Source organism: Chamaea fasciata, unplaced genomic scaffold, assembly GCF_029207755.1.
Source record: "Chamaea fasciata isolate MVZ Bird 193981 ecotype frontalis unplaced genomic scaffold, bChaFas1.0.hap1 SCAF_2, whole genome shotgun sequence".
Lineage (NCBI taxonomy): Eukaryota > Metazoa > Chordata > Aves > Passeriformes > Sylviidae > Chamaea > Chamaea fasciata.
The window spans coordinates 88,988,910-89,012,465 of record NW_027094087.1 but is presented as its reverse complement, the minus strand read 5'-3'; the positions used below and the strand labels follow the sequence as shown (position 1 = coordinate 89,012,465).

General features: G+C 40.4%; 1 protein-coding gene across 8 annotated transcripts in view; it reads right to left on the bottom strand.

Annotated features, from left to right (window-relative positions):
• LIMS1 (LIM zinc finger domain containing 1) overlaps positions 1-23,556 on the bottom strand; it is a 68,078-nt gene that overhangs the window by 1,576 nt on the left and 42,946 nt on the right. For 4 of the 8 annotated variants that reach the window (XM_066176682.1, XM_066176684.1, XM_066176685.1 and 1 more), the window contains exons 2-10: positions 14,851-15,010; positions 9,555-9,621; positions 7,394-7,514; positions 6,475-6,624; positions 5,126-5,276; positions 4,231-4,323; positions 2,798-2,846; positions 763-838; positions 319-510 (exon numbers count right to left, since the gene is read on the bottom strand). In XM_066176682.1, the coding sequence (XP_066032779.1) occupies positions 363-510; positions 763-838; positions 2,798-2,846; positions 4,231-4,323; positions 5,126-5,276; positions 6,475-6,624; positions 7,394-7,514; positions 9,555-9,621; positions 14,851-15,010 (1,015 nt within the window). In that variant the 3' untranslated portion in view covers positions 319-362. Of the gene's footprint in view, positions 1-318; positions 511-762; positions 839-1,587; positions 1,681-2,797; positions 2,847-4,230; positions 4,324-5,125; positions 5,277-6,474; positions 6,625-7,393; positions 7,515-9,554; positions 9,622-14,850; positions 15,011-17,247; positions 17,737-23,556 lie in introns of those variants that run through there. The other 4 variants (XM_066176677.1, XM_066176683.1, XM_066176679.1 and 1 more) reach the window with 4 other exon arrangements.

Genomic DNA, 23,556 nt, shown 5'->3' with positions numbered 1-23,556 from the left:
TTTAAAAAAAAATCCCCTATTAAATGTGCACAAGCAAAAAAATCAACCCCCCAATTTATACAAATACATTAAGTTACTTTTACAAGTTATATACACTGTAGACAGTAATTACAATACCCTGCTAAGTTATGCAGATTTTACACAAAAGCCCATATTTATTGTGTAATTTAGAAAGCCTTTCAAACCTAATTGCAGACTAAACATAAGATAATGGAACAACAAGTTAGTATTTCAAGTTGCAGTTGCATGAAAGGTGTTTTGGTTTTGACTGCCATAAGTTCATGCAGAAGTGCAAAAAAAAGCATCCTTTGGACTAACCAAAGAAGAAAGGGGCTGAGGTGGCGGTGAGAAGGAAAAGAAGTTTACAAACAGATTGGCTTTTTCTTTTTCTGCTTCTCTTTATCCTTTGCTTCACGTTCCCGTTTGGCAAGTCGTCGCTTAAATTCATCTGGCATTTTCTCGTAACAGTGTTTGCAGACAGGTTTTAGATCAATTTCAACAAACTTATCCCTTTAGAGTTAAACAAGAAAAAATAAAGGATGGAAAAGGAGAAAAGTTAGGAAGACTAACTGAAGGAAGAGTGAGGAGACAGCTGAAAGAGATGGAAAGTACTAAGTGGAGCAAGAGGAAGAAAGAGGCACTTATTTCCTCAATGCTGCTTACATGTTTTTCATACAGTAACAGCTACACTATAGCAACATCTACACTTTGAAGAGAACTACTGATACCTGTTGAAGACATCACACTTATCCATAAACTTACTTGAGGGTTAACTTAGTGTTGCAAGTTGAACAAGCGAAACAGTTCACACACCATGCCTTATTCAGAGCAGACACAACTAGGGAGATGGGAAAAAAGAATCCATTAGCCTTACCAATGAAAAAAACCAGTGATTACAAAGATTTTAAGCTTACATATTCATGAGGTGTGAAGAACAGTAATTGATTTTGGTATCAAGTATTAAGGCCTGTAACAATAACATGGCCAGGCTCATGAAGGCACATTTTTAGAGTGTAATGAAGCAGGACTGTGAAGTATTGATATAGCTGTCTCTGAGGCAAGACCAGCTTAACCTATTTCTGCCTCCTATTTTTCGCTTCCACTTCATCTCATATCCAGCTGATCCCAGGCAATGCTTCTGTGAGACCAGGTTCCAACTTAATCAGGAAATGCTTCCAGCTGAAGAAGAGCAATCCAGCACAATTGTGTTGATGTTTTCATTCAGTTTAATTTCTCAGATCCAGTTAAGACTGCACTGCAATCAACAGTTGCACTTGCCCAACTGAAGAAAATAATGTGAAGCCACCAGCCAGACACTGCTGGTAAATCAGCAAGGTAAAAAAAAAGGACTCTTTTTATCTCTCAATGTTTTTCTCACAGTATTTCGTCAACAACAAGGAGAACCAAAGCATTGTCATGCAGAGAGTTTTTCCTGCACCATGGGCCAAGTATGTCCACAGATACACAGTTATTCCACTGTTTTCCAGAATAATACTAGACAGATTAAAGTCTCTGTTCCCAAGCAACCTCAGTAATGCAGTCATAGAGACCCCCCTGAAAAACTGCTGCTACAGATATTTGTTTTACCTGACAGAGAACAATACTGGATACCAAATTTGTGACAGCTGACTCAAAATTTGTTTGCAGAAATGAAAGAAGAAATGTAATTGAAGACATACACTGAAAAATAAAGAAATTAGTGTATACTGTGTTATTTTCAGTTCAGAGACCAAAACTTACAGTATGGGTGTCAGACTATAGGTGAAAGGTTAGAATAATACAGAGATGTAGTTATCAGCATTTCTGCTCATTACAGTAGAATTTTTCTGAAAATGGGGATTCTTTCCTCTAAAGCATTTTGGATTGCCATTCTGCAGGCATAGTGGAACCCAGAAAATGTAGGGAAAGCACATCTACATGTCTTACCCTATAGTTACATGACTATAAACTAGTTTGTGTTTCTTTTTGAATGTTAGAAGTTTCCTACTACTTTGCTAATGACTTTGGCTTAGATGAGGCTAACATAGTATTTACTTTGGACAGGGTAAATAGGCACATAATGTCACATTATTTCAAGTAGAATAATTTACTTTCGGCATTTTATCACAGCTAGTTACCAAAAAAAAAAAAAAAAACCCACCAAAAAAACCTCAAACCCACCCCCTTCTCCCAAAAGGAGGTTTTTTCTCCAAAAAACCCAATCAAGCAATAACAAACAAATTATTTGCAGTTTTGCCTTTACAGGACATATTTCCAAGTATGATCATTCCTGGTTTTGTGACATTATCATAAGCCTAGATTTTCAAAAGACAGGTGCTTCCAATAGGTAAGTATCTCCAGGATTCAAACTGACCTAATGGGAGCAAGGCATTTAAAAAAAATTCCTAGCAGTGCCCAGCTATGTCTTTCAGTATCTAAATATTTTTCCGAATTTAGCTCATGATCCACAGATTCATTTCTGGAGATGCCTGTATACTCTTTCTCAGCCTTGCATGTGCTCTTTTTTGAATGTGGTGTGGCAGGAAGCCATTTCTGAGCATCTTCCAGCATCCCTGGCCTCTGCATGTCACTAAGGGGTTTCACAGTTCTCTTTGGCCATGGGGTGGTCTTCTACCATCATGAAATGATGGTAGATTTTCCTACCATTTGGTCTCTGACTAATCAGCTCTAATTTAATTTCTGGTCAAGAGAACATCTGTTTTTGTTTTAATGAAAACCAGGCTGCTTCCCCCTTATTTTCACTTTTAAAGAGAACTTCCATCAAAAAGGAACATTAAGGAAACAGAAAAGTGCTTACCATCTCCTTCAATCACACGGTTGCAATGGAAACAAACATCACCAAACAGCTGAAGAGGAAAGAGAAGTAATAAATTTTTAACAAAATGATTTTATTGAGGGTAATTTATCAAACTAGCAAAATAACTGTATTTCAGTTGATGGGCACAATCGCTTTCCTGTTTATTCCAGTGAAATAAAGAGAATGCTGGCAAGTCTGGTTTGGTTTTCCAAATACATTTTGTATCATCTCATCACAAAAAGTCCTGATAATATTAAAGATGAAAACATTTATCTACCTTTGATTCTCCGTAAGTATGATTTGGTTTTGTTTCAAAATTTCTCTAATCCTGAAGATTTGAAATACAGCAGTTGGTTTCATTGTTACTAACCAGAAAATGTAACATTTGGACTTACATGCATGACTAAAACAATGTATTACTGTAACTGTAAGAAAATTTCATCTTTATTAGGAAAATTTCAGACAAGAAGTATTAATTCTTTTTCCAGGCTTAACAGTTGTCCACAGTGTAACAAGAAGTGCCAAAAACTTCATGTATTCTTTCTAACTGTAGTAGTTAACCTAGGAAAAGACATCCACTCTACATACAGCTCATTTGGTGTACTTGACTTGGCCCGTCCCAGCTGCAACACTATTACTATGAACGTCACAGCATTTACAGTCTGCAAGGGTGCCAGCACCAATCATCTGCCCTTCATCACTAATGACCAACTAAGAATCCATCTGTAATTAGCAGATGCTGTACAACTCCCAAGTGTAACCCCTCCTCATGTATTTATGTAAGCAAGGGAGGTGAACATGACGTGCACAGATGGCTTCCAAAGAACAGTATGTCTATGCATCGTGGGGCTGGACTTCCCACCCAAGGTGTCTGGAGAGGGGAGGTACTGCCACACGTAACTTCTACATAAATGCAAGTGGTCACTAGAGGGTGTCTTCTGACAAATTTAGCCTTAGAAGTCTTTATCAACCTAACAAATGACTGAGCAACAGCATATATGAACACACAGTGTCTTAGAGTGGCAGCTGCAGGGAAATCCACGCCACTTGCTGGGGCCTCCAAATGCAGTTAGTGAGTGGCAAATCTTCTTTAATTCCTCAGGAGAGATTAGTTGTCATTAGCTGCTCTGATCCACAGACCCATCAATGCCCTGTAACAGCTCTACTTAAGTACCACTAAGCTTGAAGAATAACTTGATACTAATTGTCCTGGCCAGCCTTAGTAAAATACCTGCAGTTTTCTTTTTCAATGCCACACAGATGAATAGGGAAACCTGTATAAATTAAGCGCAACAGAACATATGCTAATTGCCATTACACCCACAGGTGCCTTTAACAAGACAGAAGAATGTCCATGGTTTTACATCTCTGTGTAATAAAACCAATTTGTGAGTTTACCAATTAATGCCATTTTAAAAAATATGTAACGTTACCTGATTGTAGTGGGTTTCACAATAGGCCAAGCCTTTTCTCTCATAATGACGATGACCCAGGAATGGCTTTTCACATTTTGCACAAACAAAATGCTACAAAGAAAATTACAATACATTTTTTTATCTTTTGGAAGTAACGTTATTTTTTCTGGAAAGCAAACTAAACATGTCCACTACTTGAACATGGCTGAAGTCTACTGAACCATCTTGAAAAGCAGAGTTAAAACTTTTGTTTCTACATTTAGGCCATTAAAATGATATTTCTTTTAATGTCTTCAACATTTCAATCCAGAAGTTACAAAACAAAATCAAGCAATGGATTCTCATTTTTTTATCAATGAACAGAACTAAGAGTTATTAAATAATCTGTATTGTCACTATACCCTTGTGAAGAAAGCATTTCCTACAGGAGACTTGCAAAACAACAGAAGGAATAAACAATTTATCTAATTAAAATGGAAGATGTGCAACTAAATCTTGTATGTGGCCTTGAAGTATGAATTCTTACATGAACTGTTAAAGACATATATACGTAGCAGGTGACTGTGGAAGACCTAAGGGTATTATCATGCTTAGTAATATGGCTGCCACAGATTTGACTGCCTTTCCACATCTACGGCTTTGAGCTCTGCAATTTTCTTTTGTAAGGACGTTGCCGTGCTTCCTTTGATTACTGATTTTAGTTTCACAGTCAAAGCTCTCTATAAGTGGAAATAACTCCTGTTTCACAGCGGAAGACCAGCCACAGTGAGGTTGAAGAGGGATTTGGAGAAGGCAGTTATAATCATTGCTGCAAACTTTGAGAATCCTTTCATTGAAATTGATCAGCAAAATCACAGATAAATATGCTAAGGTTTACATTTGTAAGAGAGATTGAATAGCATCTGATGTTTACCTCCACATGCCATTGTTTGCCCATAGCATTCACCACACGGCCTTCAATTGGTCTCCTACATGCCCCACAGATGGGGACACCCATTTTGTCATGGCAGGGTAAGCAATAGAGTTCTCCTTTCAGCTCACGAGCATCAGCAGTAAGTTCCTTCCTGTTCAGAAGTTAATTAATTGAGAGCTTGAATAAAAGCACTCAAAAATGCCAAGTCTTGAGAGTTTCTACTCTCAAGTGAAAAGTGAAGTGAAAAAAGAAATTTAGCATTTGCTTTAGAAATTATATTTACACTACAGAAATGCAGCAGCATCAAATATAATATAGTTCAACACAGTTCAAGCCTGATCACAGTAAACTGAGAACAGGCTGCAAAGCGAGGTGCACCGAGTCTCTCTGGAAACAGCTACTGAGCTATTGTCATTCTGCTTAAGCAGCACAAATCTGTGTGTGAAAGCTGCAGATGTTTGGTTTATATTCTGGCACTTATCACCAGTTTGTTTTAGATTTGCATAACTGCATGTGAAAGTAAAATGTAGTCCTCTAAATCTAGTTACATCTTCCTTGTTTCAAACTTCAGAGAAAGAGAACTACAGACCCACATGAGCTATACTTATTAATTTCCCATTGCAGAATCTTATAAACTCTATTTTTAGTAATTTGCATGGTTAGATACTGAGAACAGCTAAACCTTAAAAGTGATTGTAATCACAAATACTCTCAACTGGTTGCCACTGATACAACACTACATACTGTTACACAAATCAGTCTTCACTATGGTGCTGAAATAGCAGCTTCCTTTGCAGCAGAAATAAACAACAAAGAATCCATGCTATGTCCTACAATACTCCATGCTTCAATGCTTATCCTAGATCTCTGCATCAGTGCAGGATGTAGAAATGTGCAGTTTCATGTGCTGCAGTTGCAGAAGATGATAAAATGAGATGGGAGAAGGCTTCTAAAAAAGGCAGGCTTTAAAAAGAGAGAACAAAGTTTGGACTCTGTTGAACTAAAAAAAAAAAAAAATAGTCAAGATAGTAATTCAAGCAACAAAAGAGAATCACTTCTCTTCCCCTCCTGGCAGAATAGTGAGCTATCATTTCAATACTATAGAAATAGTATCTGTGTTGATAATTTGAATTTTGTAAGGTACTGCCTTGTCCTGCAGAGTCCAATCTTTCTTTAGTCCCCAGCAGATCAGCTGTTTGAACTCCACCAAGCCAAAAGCAGTAACACATATCTGGCCACAAGACATCCAAACCCCCTCTTGTCAGTTGTACAGGACAAATTTTCACTTTAAATTGATGAAGCAAATAAACCCAGCATTTTCCTGTTTCCCTTTGCAGAACTCAGGTTACCCGCAGTTTGCACAGTTGAAATGATCAGGGTGATAAGGATCATTTTTGAATATGAGAGGCTGTTCATCAATAATGGCATGACACTTCTGGCAAATGTACTTTCCCAGGCCTCTGGCTTTTTCCCTGTTATGGCAAGGACGGCAGAGATGTCTGAAAAGGCATAAAAAAGAGAGGTAAGTATTGCTACCAGGTACTACAGTGCAAAATATAAACCAGAAATCTCTCAGAACCTCATTTCAAACAGCTCTTTTTTGAGTCTTGTTAAAATAACTTCCTTGCTAAGGCAAACCAAGTTCAAAGCACCAAAATGATTGCCTAAGTTCAGGATGATCATTAAATTGTCTGTAACCACAGAAGCATCCTTTCTTCAGCCCGGCTAAGTTAAAGCTGTGTTGAAACACAGAAAACAAAGTTTCTAATAGATTCACCTTGATGAATGTTTTACTTTCAAAATCCTAAAAACTTAGATTGGAAGATGGATGAGCACACAGGTCCTACTTCCACAGATAATTCTGTATATTGTATTATACATAAGAAGGCAATGGCCATATAATCCACTTGTAAAACATTCTTTTGATCCTAGCTGGCAAAAATATCCTACTCCGTGAAGGGTCCTACTAAACGTTAACCAATTATTAATAAATATGGTGCCAAACTAGTCCAAAATTGGAGAACCAAGTTGGAAAAGGTCACTGGGTAAAGAAAATGTTTGCCATCAAACTTAAAGCTCAAGTAGGTAAAATGTTAATATTTTAAGATACCCATTCTTGGTTTTGGGATGCACTTAGACCTTCTTCGCACAGAAAATACTTCAGTTGCTCCATCCGAGCGGGAAAGCTTCAGGAACCAAAACCTCTCAGTCCCACTATTAGTTCATTTAATTTATGATCAGTTAACTAAAGGAAGGGTGAAGATTTACCTGCCAGCATTCTTGACAAATCCAATATCAGCCAATACTACTTGGCAGATATCACAGCAGAAGCACTCTGGATGCCAGCTATTGTTCATGGCTTTAATAACACGACCAATAATGAACTCACCTGTGAGAAACACACCAGGATGTAAAATACCATACTAGACAAACATAAAAGTAATGCACAAATGAATCACTACAATGACTACAATCATCATTCCTTTCCTTACCCCAAAATCTGGTAGGACACATTGCTTTCAATATTGTAGTTCTGAGTCCAAACCCTGGAATTTGGGTTTGTTTGTTGTTTTTTGTTACGGGTCAGAAGAAAACATCTTTGCTGATGGAGGACCTTCTGTTCTTTACATACATGTCCTTCTATATGCACACTCCACCTTCTCTCTGCAATAATCCTTTTTTGGTCCCTTCACTGGTTTTACTTATTTGTTCTCAAGCTGTTAAGAAATTTATGGAGTACTTCATATAATAAGGGCTTTCTTGTCTCCTAATCATCTTTCTCCTTCTTTAAGAGTATGGCAAATTTAACTTGCCATGTACATAGCAGTGGTTCCTACTCCACTAGGACCAAGCCGTGAAGGTATTCTACACTCAAGGCACAACAGAACAGAGCTTGGGTGGCTGTGGACCTCCTGCAAAAAAACTCCCATGGAGTCCCAATGCAAAGGTGCAGTGAAGCTGCAGAACAATCAATCCAACACACACATCTTCTGGCCTACCACAAGGAGTCCTGTCCCATAAGGCATTAAAAAAAAACTGTGTGAGAAAAAGTGTTCTGAATGCACAATGTGACTACTGCACAGGCAGTGGAGTGATGTCCATCACACGTGACTTAGTTGTTCTCTATGCTGGTGGACAGTGTAGCCCGGGGCTTTGAGCAGTGCAAATTGTGTTGGGAGCTCAGTTTCCCAGTGCAGTCAGAGGCTGAGGTCTGGCCTTGGAGAACAACTCCAAGAGCTGCCAAAGGGGAATGGTCAGGCAGGTTACTGGTGTGGATGACAACATCCAGCACATGACTCTGTAGCATTCCCATGAAGTCATGGCTTCTCAAGAACAAAATCCAATGGACTCCAGACATGTCAGGAATGCTCAAGGCCTCATTATTGACAACAGCCCCATTGACTTTGTCTGTGTTTATTAAGTACAAGCAGTGGAAAAGCCCAGTTCTAGGCAGGACCTTGATGAGGTTTTGAGGGAGCTGGCAATACCAGGAGAGAGGATAGGAGGAGGTGGAGCTGTACCAACTGTGCAGGAGAAATCTCAGAGATAGGCAGCATAGCTCCTCACAAATTGCCACCAACTCATTTCTTCCTCTTCCCCTGCTTGTTCTCATCTACAGTCTTAAATTCATAGTTCTATAACATCTGCTTCCCTGTCCCTTGGTGTTCAATGCTGCCCTCCACAAGAGGAGAGGCCTCACTGAGAGAAATTAAAGCTTTAGCACCTTGCCAAAGGTGCCAAAGAAACAAGGGCTTCCACAGCAGTTTAGGGAATAGTCAAATAATGACTTCCCAGCTCCGCCCCAGCAAAATGTGTCACACACAGGGAAAAAGAAAACATGCAAGTGATTACAGTGCAGCAGATGCAAAACATCTACACCAACAGTGACAAATAAAAAGTAGCCCTCAGTATCATGTAGGATGGATGCTAGACACTGAAACCTGAAAGGTATTTGGTTCCAAAAAATGAGTGGGGGCCCAGCTGCCCATCACTTGATTGTAACACTAGAATATTGTCTCAACTTCTGTGAAGTAGGACAGCACGGATGGGTTACAAGAGTCAAAGCAGAGGACAAAGTCTTGTTGCAGGGTTTCAGCTACATGAGAAGGGACAAATGTCAGCACACAGATAAAAATAATCAGGAGCCATGAATGGTGTATGCAATCAGGAGTTTATGAATGGTCTGTTCATTGGATCATTGGCTCAACAGCAAAATTAATTCTAAAAGAATGCAAATTTTATTTTTAAATCCTACTGGTTTAGGACCTTCAGAAAAAGCAGCTCCCCAGTTTTTCTGAAGTCTAACTCATTCCTGAAGTTCAGATGCTCAGCTGAACATGAGCACCTCCCAAAGAACAGACACATCTTCCCCCAGTGACACTCCCATTTGTGATCAGTGTAAAGTATTTCACCTTAAGTTTTAACTTACCACATTGATGGCAGCAAGGGGCAAAAAGCATTTGAAAATCATGTTCACAGTATTTTCTCCCTTCAAACTGCAAATAGAAAAAGATCTGAGCATTAGAGGGATGAGAAACATGACTCAACATAAATGCTGTGTATTTCCAGATACAATCAGGTACTTAAACATGAGGGGCTGAGCAAAAGAAAACCCAGACCATGAGATACATGTGCTAGGCATTACATTCACCCACCTTAATTCACCTACTACTTAGCATGTAGTGTTAATAGCATACCATTTCTCCAGTACTGCTGAGAGTGTAAGGCATTTTCTGTCACTCATTTACATCACAAGAGACATTTGAATTTTGACAGACTACTGAAACTGAAGCAACCAAGCACGTTCTGAGCAGGAAATTAGCTAACAAACAGCCTTGGACAGCAGGAGGGGGAAAGCATTTTTCCCAAAGCTATTTGATGTCTTCCTCTCTCTACATTTCCTGCCAGAATGACCCAGCATACCAGAGGAAGTACATATGGTGGAGGTTGGGGTAGGAAGAACACCCAGAGGCAGAAATTTTTCCAATTTATGGAGCAGTTCAGCCAAAACGTGAAGGGAAATAAGCTTTTTCCTTCATGATACTTATTTCATAGAATCATAAAATCATTTAGGTTGGGAAAGACCCTTAATCAAGTCCAAATATTGAGCAAAGTTCACTACATTGATCAAATTATATTGATTTTAAGGGATTTGAATTTTATCACAGCTTAGGTAAGTTCAGCTACAGTTCAAGCTCTCATTGAAAAAAAACAAAAACCATGTGGAATAAAAAGATTCAAGAGCACTGCATTAGTAGCTTAGCCAAAGAATATGTAAAAACATGTAGCCAAATATGTGCTAAAGTGAAGGGAAATGTTTAGATACCTTCAGGCACCGTTATTGTTAGACACAAATGCCAATGAGCATGTCAAAACCACATAGAAGATATTAGGTATGCTATAAAATGTTTGGATTTGAATGTCTCAGTTTAAACAGTGGAACGAGGAGGACAGCAGGAAATCTTGCTCCTTTCTTTTTACTGGGCCTAAGACAAAAACAAGTGAATAGCATAAAATACTACCCACAAAGTAAGGTTTTGTGCAGGGACAGAAAATACAGAAATGTGTTTCAAGATTACTTGTTGTATAATATGAAATTACAAGGATCAAATACAATATGAATATAATACTCTTGCAACTGGCAGGATGGGGATCTAATAAAACATTTCACTAGATATATATGGTTATAAAATTCCTGTGCCCAATCTGAATTGCACCTATTAGGAACAGAAAGATATTAACTCAGTACAGACTTTTTCAGAAGTCTCTGCCAGAAATTTATCAAGTGCTATTCCAGTGTATTACTCTAAAACAGATCACTTTTTAATTTCGGCTTTTAGAAAAATAATAATTGAGAGGTACAGGGCTATTATTTTCTCAAAGAGCAATGGAAATTGCTGGTTTATTGTGAATTGTGCTTGCTTCCTGCAGGATAAAATCCTTTTCAAACTGAAAAAAACCTGAAAGCTTCCTGTTCTGTGTAAACAGGTGGTCCAATGGGGGTGCTTAGGTTTGCTTGAATTTCAAAGCCACCACATGTTGATCTGAACAGACCAAACAGGTTTTCTTCTCCTCTTGTTTGCATCAGGCAAGTTGACTTCCATCCAGTCTTGTTTATATTTTCAACCTCTGCTCCTTTGTTCTGCCCTTTGTGGATGACCCAGCAGTTATTATCAGAGAAAGCCTTGAGCTTCTGTAACAAATCTTACAGTACATAGTTTAAAAGCAAGGTCATTTCACTGCTGTATGCTGAAGGTCCATGAGGTAAATGGTTCTGCATAAAACATCTCACTGTCAAATAACCTCCAGCTTACCTGCATGTTTTTAGCTAAATTAAGTGGAAAGTCTTGCACAAAAACTGAGACTTTAGAGATTGTTTCTCTAAGGCAGCCTTTGGTAAAAACCATTTTAAGAAAACACTCAAGGTACAACTGGAATAGAAGCAAACATGAGCATCTGTTCTGCCATTAGTATAGGACTGTGCACTGCTACCTGTAGAGAAATGCTACATCACCAGCTCTAGGGAATACACACCTTCAAGGTGATGGAGTAGAAGCAGACCAAAATTGGTACCACTTCACACCTAACAGCAAAAAATGGACTTTAGTAACTACTGGAATGTGCTTGTGCTAATTTTTGTTTAGACTGAGTGCATAAAAAAACTTGCTAAAATGATGTTACTGAAAAAACTGGAACACAAATCAAATATGCTGTACCCACAGTTTCTGTGCAACATTAGGCACACAGCTCTCAGGAATCCAAACTATCATTTCTAACTCGGGCTCAAGAGGACCTCCACAAAAGCCCTGCTATGCTGTGCAGACTCTAAGCGGTGGATGGGCACCACCTGTGCCTGTGAGTGCAGTGCCAGACCACGGCGAGCTGTGCTGATCAGGGTGCTTGCAAGGCAGCCCAGAGATAAGTGCTGCAGCACAAGAGACCTGAGCAGTTCCACCCCCACCCATGGAACACAGCGTGAAGGCTTATCATGGCAGCGTTTGACAGCAAGTGTGATAAGCAGCTTAATGACTAACTGGGGGAACCCTGCAAGGCTTGCAATAGGCAGGGGAACAATATTTGTCTTCCTAATTGCTAAGAGCTGGAAATCATTTCCCAGACATACTAGCTTAACTAAACTGGGCACAGAATAAACACAAGCTCATGCTGGGCAACCAACAATGCCTGCGTTTACCCATGGGAACCTGCTCAGAAAAACACATTACCTGGCCACACCTCCAAACACATTCGTCTTCTCAAAGACTGCATTAAGCCACTCTGAGGAAAATGTCCTTTCTGTCTTCTCCAGTCACTGTTTTTCTTGACAGTGATACAGATTATCTCAAGTCCTTTGAGCACTGTCAGCCATTCTTGAGCACTCACGAACCTAAGCCCATCTTCTACCTGCTCAGGGCTTTCCTTTCTCTCACAGAATCACAGAATGGGCCAGTTTGGAGGTGGGGTCATCTGGTCAAACCTCCTTGCTCAAGAAAGGTCATCCTAGAACACACTGCACAGAATTGCATCCAGATGATTCTTGAGTATCTCCAGTGAGGGAGACTTCACAACCTCTCTGGGAAACTTGTACCAGTGCACAGTAAAGAAGCTCTTCCCCATGATCAGGTGAAACTTTCTGTGCATCAGTTTCTGCCCATTACTTCTTGCTCTACTGCTTGGCACCACCAAGCAGAACTTGGCTCCCTCCTCTGACAACCCTCTCTTCAGATAATTATATACATTGATGCGATCCCCTCTCTGTCATCTCTTCTTGAGTCTGAACAGGTCCAGCTCCCTCAGCCTATCCAATGTTATTTTATCTCTATAATAATTGTGACAAGAAGTGTCTACAGAAACTTTCCACTTTCTATGTAACATTTCTCAGGTTGCCCAGCCTGAAAAAAACCCTGAGCAACATTAGCCAAAACATGTTTAGCACACAGTGTTATTTTCATTCCTGGGACAATCTATTGGCACTCACTTCTGACTTACTGTCCTTGAGAGCAACATGTTTCAGTAAGACAGTGCTCAAAGAGCAATCATCATGAGTATGAATATCAACAAGGTAGCAGTAGGAAGCAAAATGCCTACATCCAGTAGGTCTAAGCACCAGTAGGATACTTGCCTCTGCCACTGAGATTCAGGTATGGCCACCCATGAGCAACAGAGAGAGACTGCAACATTCCTGAACTAGGTCCAAAAGTAGGACTTTCTTTCTGCTGTAGTCTACCCTAAAAGATACAGGCTGCCTAGAGCATGATTTCCCAAACTTTTATCTTCAAGGACCATTCAACTTTCTGAAAGAGGTCCCTGGAATGTCTCACTGTTTTTTGAGTCAGAAAAAGAATGAGTAAGTATTCATTATTTAGAGAAAATACCTTTTCTTGGTTTAAGACAATTTTATTAACGTAATTACAAATATTTTAATTTTGAAACATTCATTATCACTTTACATTTCCTCAGGTCTTAACACGTCAGGATGGACTCTTTACCGAGTCAGATCAGTATACATTAACAATTGTAATGCAACTTGTTCAGTATCTAGGGGGGTGTTCTTTTGTTTCTATTTAATTAATTCTGCCTTGCAGCTCACCTTTTGATGTCTTATGGAACACTAGAGGCTGATTTACTACAATTTGTGTAACACTATCCCAAGAGCCTTTTGATCCTCAAACAAGGTGAGAAAAAAAAAATCCCCGGAATCCCCTTAGCCAGTCTCTTTTACAATCCACAATCTCTCCTTGTCACCACATAACATGCCTCTGTAAAACTAGAAATGCTTCTGTGGAAGATAAACTATTGTGCTCTTGCCAAAGGATGACACCTGTATGTGAGAGCATAGAATTTCTCCTTTTACACTCTGCTCATTTCCCTTTTCACATCATATGACACAAATCCTGTGACTGCTACCCTAAGATGGACTGTAAGCTACTTGAGCAGGGTCTTATCTCTCTGACAGTAATTCCCTGTCTCATACCATCTATTGTTCCCTTTACCAATCACTTTGTATTTTATGAACCAGTCTAGAGCTTTCATTAAAGCCACTTTGTGCTGAGCCACATTTTGAATTCTCATGATCGGGGAATGTAAAAGAAAATTAAACCTATACTGAAATACCCTCCTAAGCTGAGGCAGATCAACATGGAGCTGAGAAATATGAATGGGATCAGGTTTTAACCCCTGAAAGTGTGTTAAGAACGGATAATTTCAAAAGCTCTGGACTGTTAAAAATTTAAGAGCTGATCTTACACTGGCCCTGTCTGGTTTGAATCACAGCATGCTCACACACAGATCATCTCTTTTCTAATGCCAAGCTGGACTCACTCAACTCAGCAATAAACCTCCTATGGACCACAGAATGCTGGGATTTCCCTCTATATGACTTTTTCCTCTAAGAAGCATGTTTTCTCTGTATTTCTGGCATGATTCACATCAGATTCACATATTTCAGGGAAAAAAATTTGCACTGAGAAAAAAATCTCCAGGAGTTTTTCTCTGAGTGCTGATAACATTAAGGTTCATATTTAAAGAAGGTTATATACATTGATGCCCTCCAAATTAGCACAGAAATGCTTCTGGTTTTTTCCTCCCTTTACTGGGCACACTCTTTCAGAGCCCAGATTCTCCCATGGGACTTTCTAAGGTATCCACCTGCCTGTAGCTACTTGTGCTGTGGGAATGAAGGCTCAAGAGGGGGAGTGGGGACAGGAGGGGTCCTCTGCCCTGCTTACCTCATAGAAGAGCCCTTCGGGGAACTGCTGGAAGCACTGTGCGCAGACGAAGCACTGCTCGTGGTACAGCTCACCATTGCTGTTGACAATTTTCTCAGCAGGGGCAAAGCCCCCCCTGCAGCGCTCGCAGATGGCGTTTGCAAGCGCGTTCGCCATGTTGCTGTCATTAAAAAAAAAAAGAAATAGAAAATTAACCTAAATAGAGAACAGCTCTGGTTGTGGGTCTTTCCCCTCCCCCCACCAAACCAGTCCAAATGGCATCAACCTAATGCTAAGTTGCTCTACACAAGTTTTTCAATGAACTTCATGGCTTGTGGCCTCTCCTCAAAAATAAAACTACCGCTTCTCCCTGCTCCCTAACTCTTTACAAACAAAATCCCTATGATGTGCTCTAATTACTTAACAATCCCAAGAGAAACGTTGTCACTACAGACACATTTACAGGCTTTTTATGATGAAAAAAGACAGGTAATTCAAAGTACTATAAAAATTATGAAATACATTAAAATTACTGAAAACAAGGCAAATATTAATGATTGAGGACTGGCATCACATAAGAAGACATAAATGATTTATTGTAAACCAATTCCTAATTCTAAAATATATATATATAATGGCAGTAGTTTAGAGCTCTGAATAAACAATGTGAAATAGTGTGCAGGATCTAGTCTGGCAGATATTAATGAAAAACACAGGAGTTAAATAAATATCCTTTATATGAGCTCTGCATAGCTTGAAGTAATTTTACAAATTTATTTTGAAGTCATGGGATTGATTGTTAGGGTTTATCTCAGGGAGCTCAGCTCATCATGTGCCAGCTCATAGCCCACTCCAGGGCCAAGAGGGAGGGTGGGAATGCTCTGGCTGCCCCACTGCGACCCACACAAGCTGGCAAACCCATGCCAGGGATGCAAAGAAATACTGAAACAGCAACCTTGGTTGCTTCTCAAAGGCGCAGGACCAAAAAAATGGCAGTGTGGTATCTATCCACATCTGAGAGGAGACAGTACAGCTGTGTTTCAGTTAATTAAGGCCAGAAAAAGGTTCTTTTGATTTTTCCTTTGCAAACATTTTGCCACTCATATCTAGACTCTCAAAGCTCTGCCTTTCAGGATCACTCCTCTACCCTAATATGACAGCAGAGAGCAGATAGAGGGCAGTGGTAGCAGAGAGCAAATACAGGGCAATGGTCTAGTTTTATTGCAATCAGAGGTCAGCTGACAAAACCGCTGACTCAAAATGTATCTGAAAGGTTATTAGACAAGTGACATTATTTGAAACATATGTGCATGCATGCACACATTTTGATACAGCTATCATGCTGTACCTGTATGTGCAGAGCCTGCAGTCCTCTGCAGGATGCCAAGCCTTCCTTCTTATCCTTCCAATGGATAAGACTTCTGGGCTCCCACCATGTTCAATGGGAATTGAATTCATTCCTTGCACACCATCCAAGGGAGCAAGCAAACACCTAGCACGTGGTTCAAAATGGAATGTGTTTTATCTATTTCTTACACTGTCTCACAGAAGAGTCCTACACAAGGTCACATCTGATATGTTATTATTAGCTGGCACTTTTTTTCTCTCTCTCCCATCTTAGCAAATGAGGAAAACAGTAACTGCAATCCAAATATCCACTGCCCTCACAGTGAAATAGGTGAGCAAATGACAGATGAAGATCAGACGCAGGATGGTCTAACCCATACATAACAGACAGACCTATGGACAAACTGCAGTGACTATACACATAAACTGGGATCAACTATAAAGCTCACCACTGGTCTTCATGAGCTGTGTATGCTTTCTGTGGGGCAAAACCTCAGTTAATTTCCCCACCCTCCTTATCAATCTAAATGAAGAATAACCACAAGAGAAACTGGAATCTTTCGTCATCTCTTCAACAGTGCTTGAGTATTAAGGATGTTAGAGCGCTGCTGTACATAAAGTATAATCCAAGCAAAAACATGAAACAAAGTTCAAAATCAAGTAAAAAAAAAAATTTCCCTCTTCAGGAAAAAGTGCTTCACTTTGAAACATATTATATATGTAAAACTAGTTAATTATGTAATACTTCTGCATTAATGAAGCAGTTTATCCATTTTCCCAGAATAACTGGCAAACAACCTGAAGGCAGAGAGACTACTTTACAAATTCCAAGACCATTTTTACGGCTAATACAAACTTCTGATGCAATTAATGATGAAATTTAAAGTAACAATTCAAATTTTAGTTGACAGTTACAACTGGCAATGTTTCAAGCAGAACAGCGGCAAAGGCTGGATGACAGAACAACTTGCACAGCCTGAGCCTCAGATCTCAGATAATAAAATACATTATGTACAATACACCAGTAATGTCACTGCAGTTACACCCCGAAGCTGAACAGAATGAACTTACAATCTTGCATAAAAGTCACAAAACTCTTTGTAGAGTTTTGTTTCACTGTGCCTACGTTGCAATTTTGACACTGGTTTCTCGTCTTCATTTCCTGCAGAGTTGTGAGCATCAGGAGCGACCTTGTACACAACCTCTTGATCCTCTGGGATGGGGAACGGCTGAGCCCTGCGCTGGAAGTCCATCTTGCTCTGATTGCTTTCCCGGGCGTATATATTCTTATACTTATGCTGCAAAGAAGCTGTAGCCAAAGTCTGCAAGACAATATGCTGGACTTCCCCTTGTTCCAGTGAAGTGATTTACTTTCACAGCTCTGTGTCATGTAGCTGGAGCTACTCAGCACCCTGCTAGAGCTTCAAGTTAAAAGTTCAGCGGCAGGGCTGTGTGCCTGTCACACTGAGATTTACTGAGGCTGGCTGTGCACAGAGGAGAACACTCCCCTGCCAGGCCCTCATGTAAACTCGGACGCTGGAAAGGGTCTTTGCTGCTGGTTGCTGACAGAAGCTGCCCAGGAGAGCTGTGGTGTGAGTAACCTATATGAGCAAATAAGTTCACCACCAAACTTGTGTCTGCAGCTTCTTTCTGCTGAGGGGGTGTGGAGGCAGAGTCTAACAGTATTTTATCATGGGCAAACCAGCAGTGGAAAGCAGGAAGAGACGACTCCTGTCTCCAGGTAAATATTGCTTTAATGCTATAATGCATTAATTACATTGTAAAAATGGCCTTCAGTGCTCCACTTGCGTCCTCTAAGTCGTACGTGTTGAATTTATCTTTAGGTGTCTTTCCTCTTGTCAGTACTTCTGACAAGGGGTAGGTACAGGGAGGTAGTTTGATTGTTGTGTTTCTCAGGCCATTAACAAAACTGACAGGCATGCCATAATGGACAATATATGAAGGAGGAAAATCAAAGCTTTATTTCCAGTGATGCGCTGCATTTAGAACAACTATCCAGTATAAGAACACTAACTGAAGTAAGATTTGCAGCTAATAATTACACTCCTTCAAGCTCTCCCTATTTGAAGCACAGTGCTTGTGGTAGATATGGGACACTCGGGATACTCGTCTTCCTGTGCTTTTTAACTGCAGAAAAGGAAGGTTTTAGGGAAGCCCTCCTGAGTAACTTTTGTGTTGAACTGTCTCAGCCTTGTTAGCAATCAGCTGAACTGCAGAACTGTGTGCACTTTGTGCTCATGACACACAAGACACTGGTAGCTGAAGAAGCTAGTCTGTGAAGGGGCATGAAGAAGCAGAGGATGACAAGAAGGAGATGAGTAAGGGGAACAAATAGAGAAAACAGAACTAGAAGATCAGAGAATCACAGAGTCATTTAGGTTGGAAAAGACCTCAGGACCACTGAGTCCAACCATTAAACTAATACTGCCATATTCACCACTAAACCATGTCCCCAAGTGCCACACCTGTAGATCTTTTAAATACCTGCAGGGATGGTGACTCCAGTGTTTGACAACATTGCCATGAAAACATTTGTCCCGATCTCCAATCTAAACCTCCCATGGCACAACTTGACGCCATTTCCTCTTGCCCTGTCACAGAATATGACAGAAGTTCCAGTCAAGGCTACAGTTTCTTAGTATACCTGCACCCTCCTAGGACCTACCACAGAGGGTCTGGTTGATGATGGTTTTTGGCCATATATCTCACCAGCAGCTGGGACAGCTTGCTCAGCAAGCGTACAGCAGCCCACGCTCCACTGTCCATGCAGGCCTGAGCTTGCACACAGCCACCTTCTCACAGCTCAGCCAACACAGCCCTACTGCTGCTTCTGCTGACAAATTTGTGGAATGGGTTTGGTCAGTGTCTTTCCTTCACTTCCCCTCAAAAAGGAGCAACCCCCTAGGCAAGCTATTTCCCTGCTTATTTGCCTGTCTGTAGGTGTGATTATTCACCCTATGCCGGAGCTACCAGGAGTCACAAGCTCTAACAGGCTAAGGAGGCTGCACCCTCACCACTGACACAGCCTGGCTGCAGCTCAAGCCCTATTTTTATCTGTCATGGGGCAAGCTCCAGATGAAGCAATGCTCAGGTTGTAGCCCTAGGCCACAAAGATCTTGCCAGAGCACCACTGCAGTCCTGGAACAAAGGGTTTCTGCATTCTCTGGAGCATGAGTGATGAAAAAGAGCAGTCTCTGCCAACAGAAATGCAGTTATAGTGATGTCAGTTTTTCTTCTTCATCTTGCTTCCCAACACTTTCTGCTCAGGTCAGTGCTGAACTTCTGTGGGCATAAAAAACTTCTGCAAGACTGACTGCAGTGGACTAAAAATGCTGATTCATCCAGGATTAATGCAGGTGAATGAAGCCACAAAGATAAGAAACAGCAAGTCAGTCAATCTCCCACTCTTATCACTATTTTCTCAGCAGTTTCCCAACTCTTTTCCTGTATTTTGTCCCAGATCACAGACAATTCTCCTGGGAAGATGCTGCTGCAAATTGAAAGTGCCCTGTAGAGTCTTTCTCCTGGTGGACTACTAGAATTCTTGCAGTGACCTGAAATCCACAGGTGACCAATGGGGTGGAAGCCACTTCTGCTGCCTCATGTCCTCTTTGGTCAACAAGAAAACATTCGCTTGCTTCTTCAGCTTGCTACTGTGCAATCTTCTGCATGGCTGTAGCAAAGCAAGTAGTACAGCAAGTTAGTGCAGTAAGATGTCCATCCTAAAAGCCTAGTTTTATCTTCCTAGTTTTTTTCAAAAAGTCCTTCATATGTGCAGTAAGTGGAAGCTGCCTGGTTCTCCAGTCTTATTACCATTTTTGCTGGTGTAATGACTCCCAATTTCCTCCATGAAGAAAGAAAGGAGCTTGACAGGAGTTTAAAAAGGGCCTTTATGCTACTGAAGCAAAACACAGCTTCTACTGTGAAGGTGTGGTAATCACAAATCCAGAGCAGCTGGCCATCCTTCTCTTTTCTGACATTTTGTAGGAGGCATGCTGCCAAGATCTGAAATACATTGTTAAAAATACACTGCATTTTCATTAGGGAATTCTAAGTTACTCTCAGGTAAAACTGTCTCCATGGGGAGTAGGAAGTATGTAAGGGGTTGTTTTGCAGCAGCAGCAGCTCCCCAGGGGCATTCCTTGAGATATGGGACAAAATACATCAGACTGTCGTTAAAGATGCAGTGTTAGGGAGAAGAGAAAAGGGAGTTGAGTGTTTAACTAGAAATGGTAGGTATGAAAGAAAAAGACAGCCTCCTCTTGGCACACTGAGGATTTTATCAGAAGCCAAAACTGGTGGTAGGGAAGGTGCTGAAGGAAATGGTAGAAGAGGGAGGGAGAAGTGTTCCACTGCGGTTACCAGAAGGGCTTTGGTAAACAATAGCAAAAATAGATGCACTGCCTAATCCCTGCTGAAGGATGACTGCCGCCTCACTCCACACTGCTTTCTCTGGACAGCTTTCCAACCTTGCTGCCCATGCCAGCGGCTGCCAAGGGCAGACAGGGACTCTTACAGAGACGGCTCGCTGGCCAGACAAGCCCGCTGAGCATTTCACTCCGTGCCACAAATAGCCTTGTGCGGAGCAGTCACGGCTCCAAAGAAGGTGCTTGGCAAAGGCAGCTGCTGCTTGGCAGCCTATTTGTGCCACCGTGACATATCACTGCACCGACTGGCCCATCGGGACAGGCAGGGAGGATGAGTAAGCACAGTGCATCCCACCACCGCCCTCATAGGTACCTGTGGTTTCATTTTAATCATGTATTAACAGATGCCATGCAGTGACTCTCACACACAAAATACAGAAACAACCTAGAACAGAAATTTGGCTGCAAAAGATGCGTGGGCTTGCAGTGCCCTGCTCTGATTTCTGCACCAACATTTTAAAGCACTAGCTGACCTTTTGTGGGTTTTTTTTAACTGAAATTAAAAACACTCTTGGGTTCTGGTTGCTGCAATTATTTGTCTCTTAAGCAATAAAATAGTTTTCATGTTAAGCTGGTCTCTTAAGGCAGTTTGAAAGAAGGTATGAATCTTTTATATAATTCAAATGCACATTACAGATAGGATTTTCACATGTGCTCAGCACTGCTTTAACTACTTTTTCTGTTAAAAATGACGGAAAACCATCTTGAAACCACTGCAGTCAAAGTGAGGTGAATTCTGAGTGCTCCTTAAAGTTTCATTCTTTAGTCTTCACCTCAAAATGTATAATTAAGCTTATGTGGTGGGAGTTTAAACAGGGCGAACAAAAAGGCAATTCTTAATTGTTTCATATCCTTCAGTATAAATTTATTCCAGTATAAACATGTCCAAAAAATGCTTTGGTCTCCACAAACAGAGAAGGTTCACATTCCATCTCTCCATAAGGAAGTAAATATAACTGGAATAGACAGATAAGCAGCACCTTCCCACACAATGTTTATCAAGTCATTCAGGCACAGTAAAATATCAGCCTCGGACAGAATTTGTAGAAAGGGACAGAAATATGCAACTACAGCATTATCCTGTTATAAGTAATATTTCAGTAAAGTATTGTATTTTCTTCCTGCTGGTTACAAGTATTACCAAATGAAGCCATGCTCCGTGTAGATCAAGTAATGACTTCTGTGTACAGATATTATATTCTTTAAAACATTCATCTCTTCCTCCCCCACTACTGTTTGGTTTTTTTTTTTTTAATCCTGTGCAGACAGGAAAAACAAAATAAACACAGTATCATATATAAGGAGCTCACGAACTCCAAGAATTTTGTGTTCCATGAGACACAGTATATTACTGGTTATTCTTGAAATTTGCACCGTGTGTAGTCAACTGCATGCCTACTTTATTATGGTATTCAAATTCTGTATCCAAATTCCTCTAACTCTATAAATTTTAAGGATGCATTTCATATAACATTTACAGCCTCATTTCCAATTTAAGAATAATAAAAAAGGTCAGGCATTCAGTACTAGGGGCCGCACATCAAATATTCCTGAGACACTCGCTGTGAAAAGAAGCACCTTTTCAAGCTGGAAGAGAGAAGATCAGATCCATCAAGCTCCAAAGAAGCGACAGGACAAGAAGAAACAACTCTCAAGTTGCATCAGGGGAGGTTTAGATTGGACATTTTTTTTTTTTTTGTCATGCAAAGGGGTGTCAAGCATTGGAACAGGCTGCCCAGAGAAGTGGTGGAGTCAACAACCCTTAAACTATTTAAAAGACATTTAGATGTGGCACCTGGGTACATAGTTTAGAGGTGGACTTGGCAGTGATGGGTTATTGGTTTGACTTGATAACCTTAAGAGGTTGTTACAACCTAAATGATTCTATGATTCTAAAATGATGCAGTAGCATATTTCTCCTTTGGGTAATGGTTTCCTAGCACCAATATTCAGTTCATGTCATCTGTTGTTGACATCCACCAAAAAATCCTCCACTGAATCCTCAGCATAATGGCAAATGCCAGCCTTTGATTCTGCCTGAGTCATCTGCCTGCACCATGTGGAACCAATGTTTTGACAAGCTGAACACCATGACCCTAGCGGTTCATCCAGGAGCTATAATTAATACTATGACTCAAGTAGCACCCCAGCAATCAGGAGAGACTTCCAGTACATCCATGCAGATCCTTGTAGGGCAGAGAGAACTGCAACACCAGGCTTCCCAGCTCACAGCAACATCCTTATTATAGTCACATCTCCACTGGAGACACCATGCTGAGGACGGACCTTCAGCTTTAGTAACCTGCACATCACACACATCTTTTATTATTACTTTATTACTATTCATCTACAATTTCAGCAACATAATCTCTTTTCACCTTCATTAGTTTGAGCTTCTGTATGATGAAGTGCAAAGTTTTTCATTGCCTGAATTAATTAATTTTGAGCAGAAGTACAATGTATCATAGAAAACATTTCAGCTGTTCCTCTTCTCTCACACACATACTAAATTGTACTTATTAGTCACTCCAGGTTTTGGTTTCACATTCTTCTCTTCCTACATTCACTACAGCATCACCTGGCTTAAAAACCTACAGAGGATGGCAGACAGCTAAGTTATCTGCAGCATGAAATAACAGCCCTAATATTCAAATGCCAAGAGAACAAACAGAAGCAGTTTATGTTCTTAAGCCTCAAGAATGAGTAATGTGTCAACAAATAACTGGAACACAAAATAGCATTTTGACTTCATTATGACAGTCTTAACATTTAGGGTAATGCAAATGAAAGGTCTTCATCTTGTACTTTATATTTATTAGCTATTCAATGCTAGTAGCACACCTGTCAAGTAAATATGAATGAATTTCAGTGGCAGTTTGTGCAAAGCAAGACTTCCATGCATTTTTCTAGCAGGCTTGGCAAGTATTTTTTA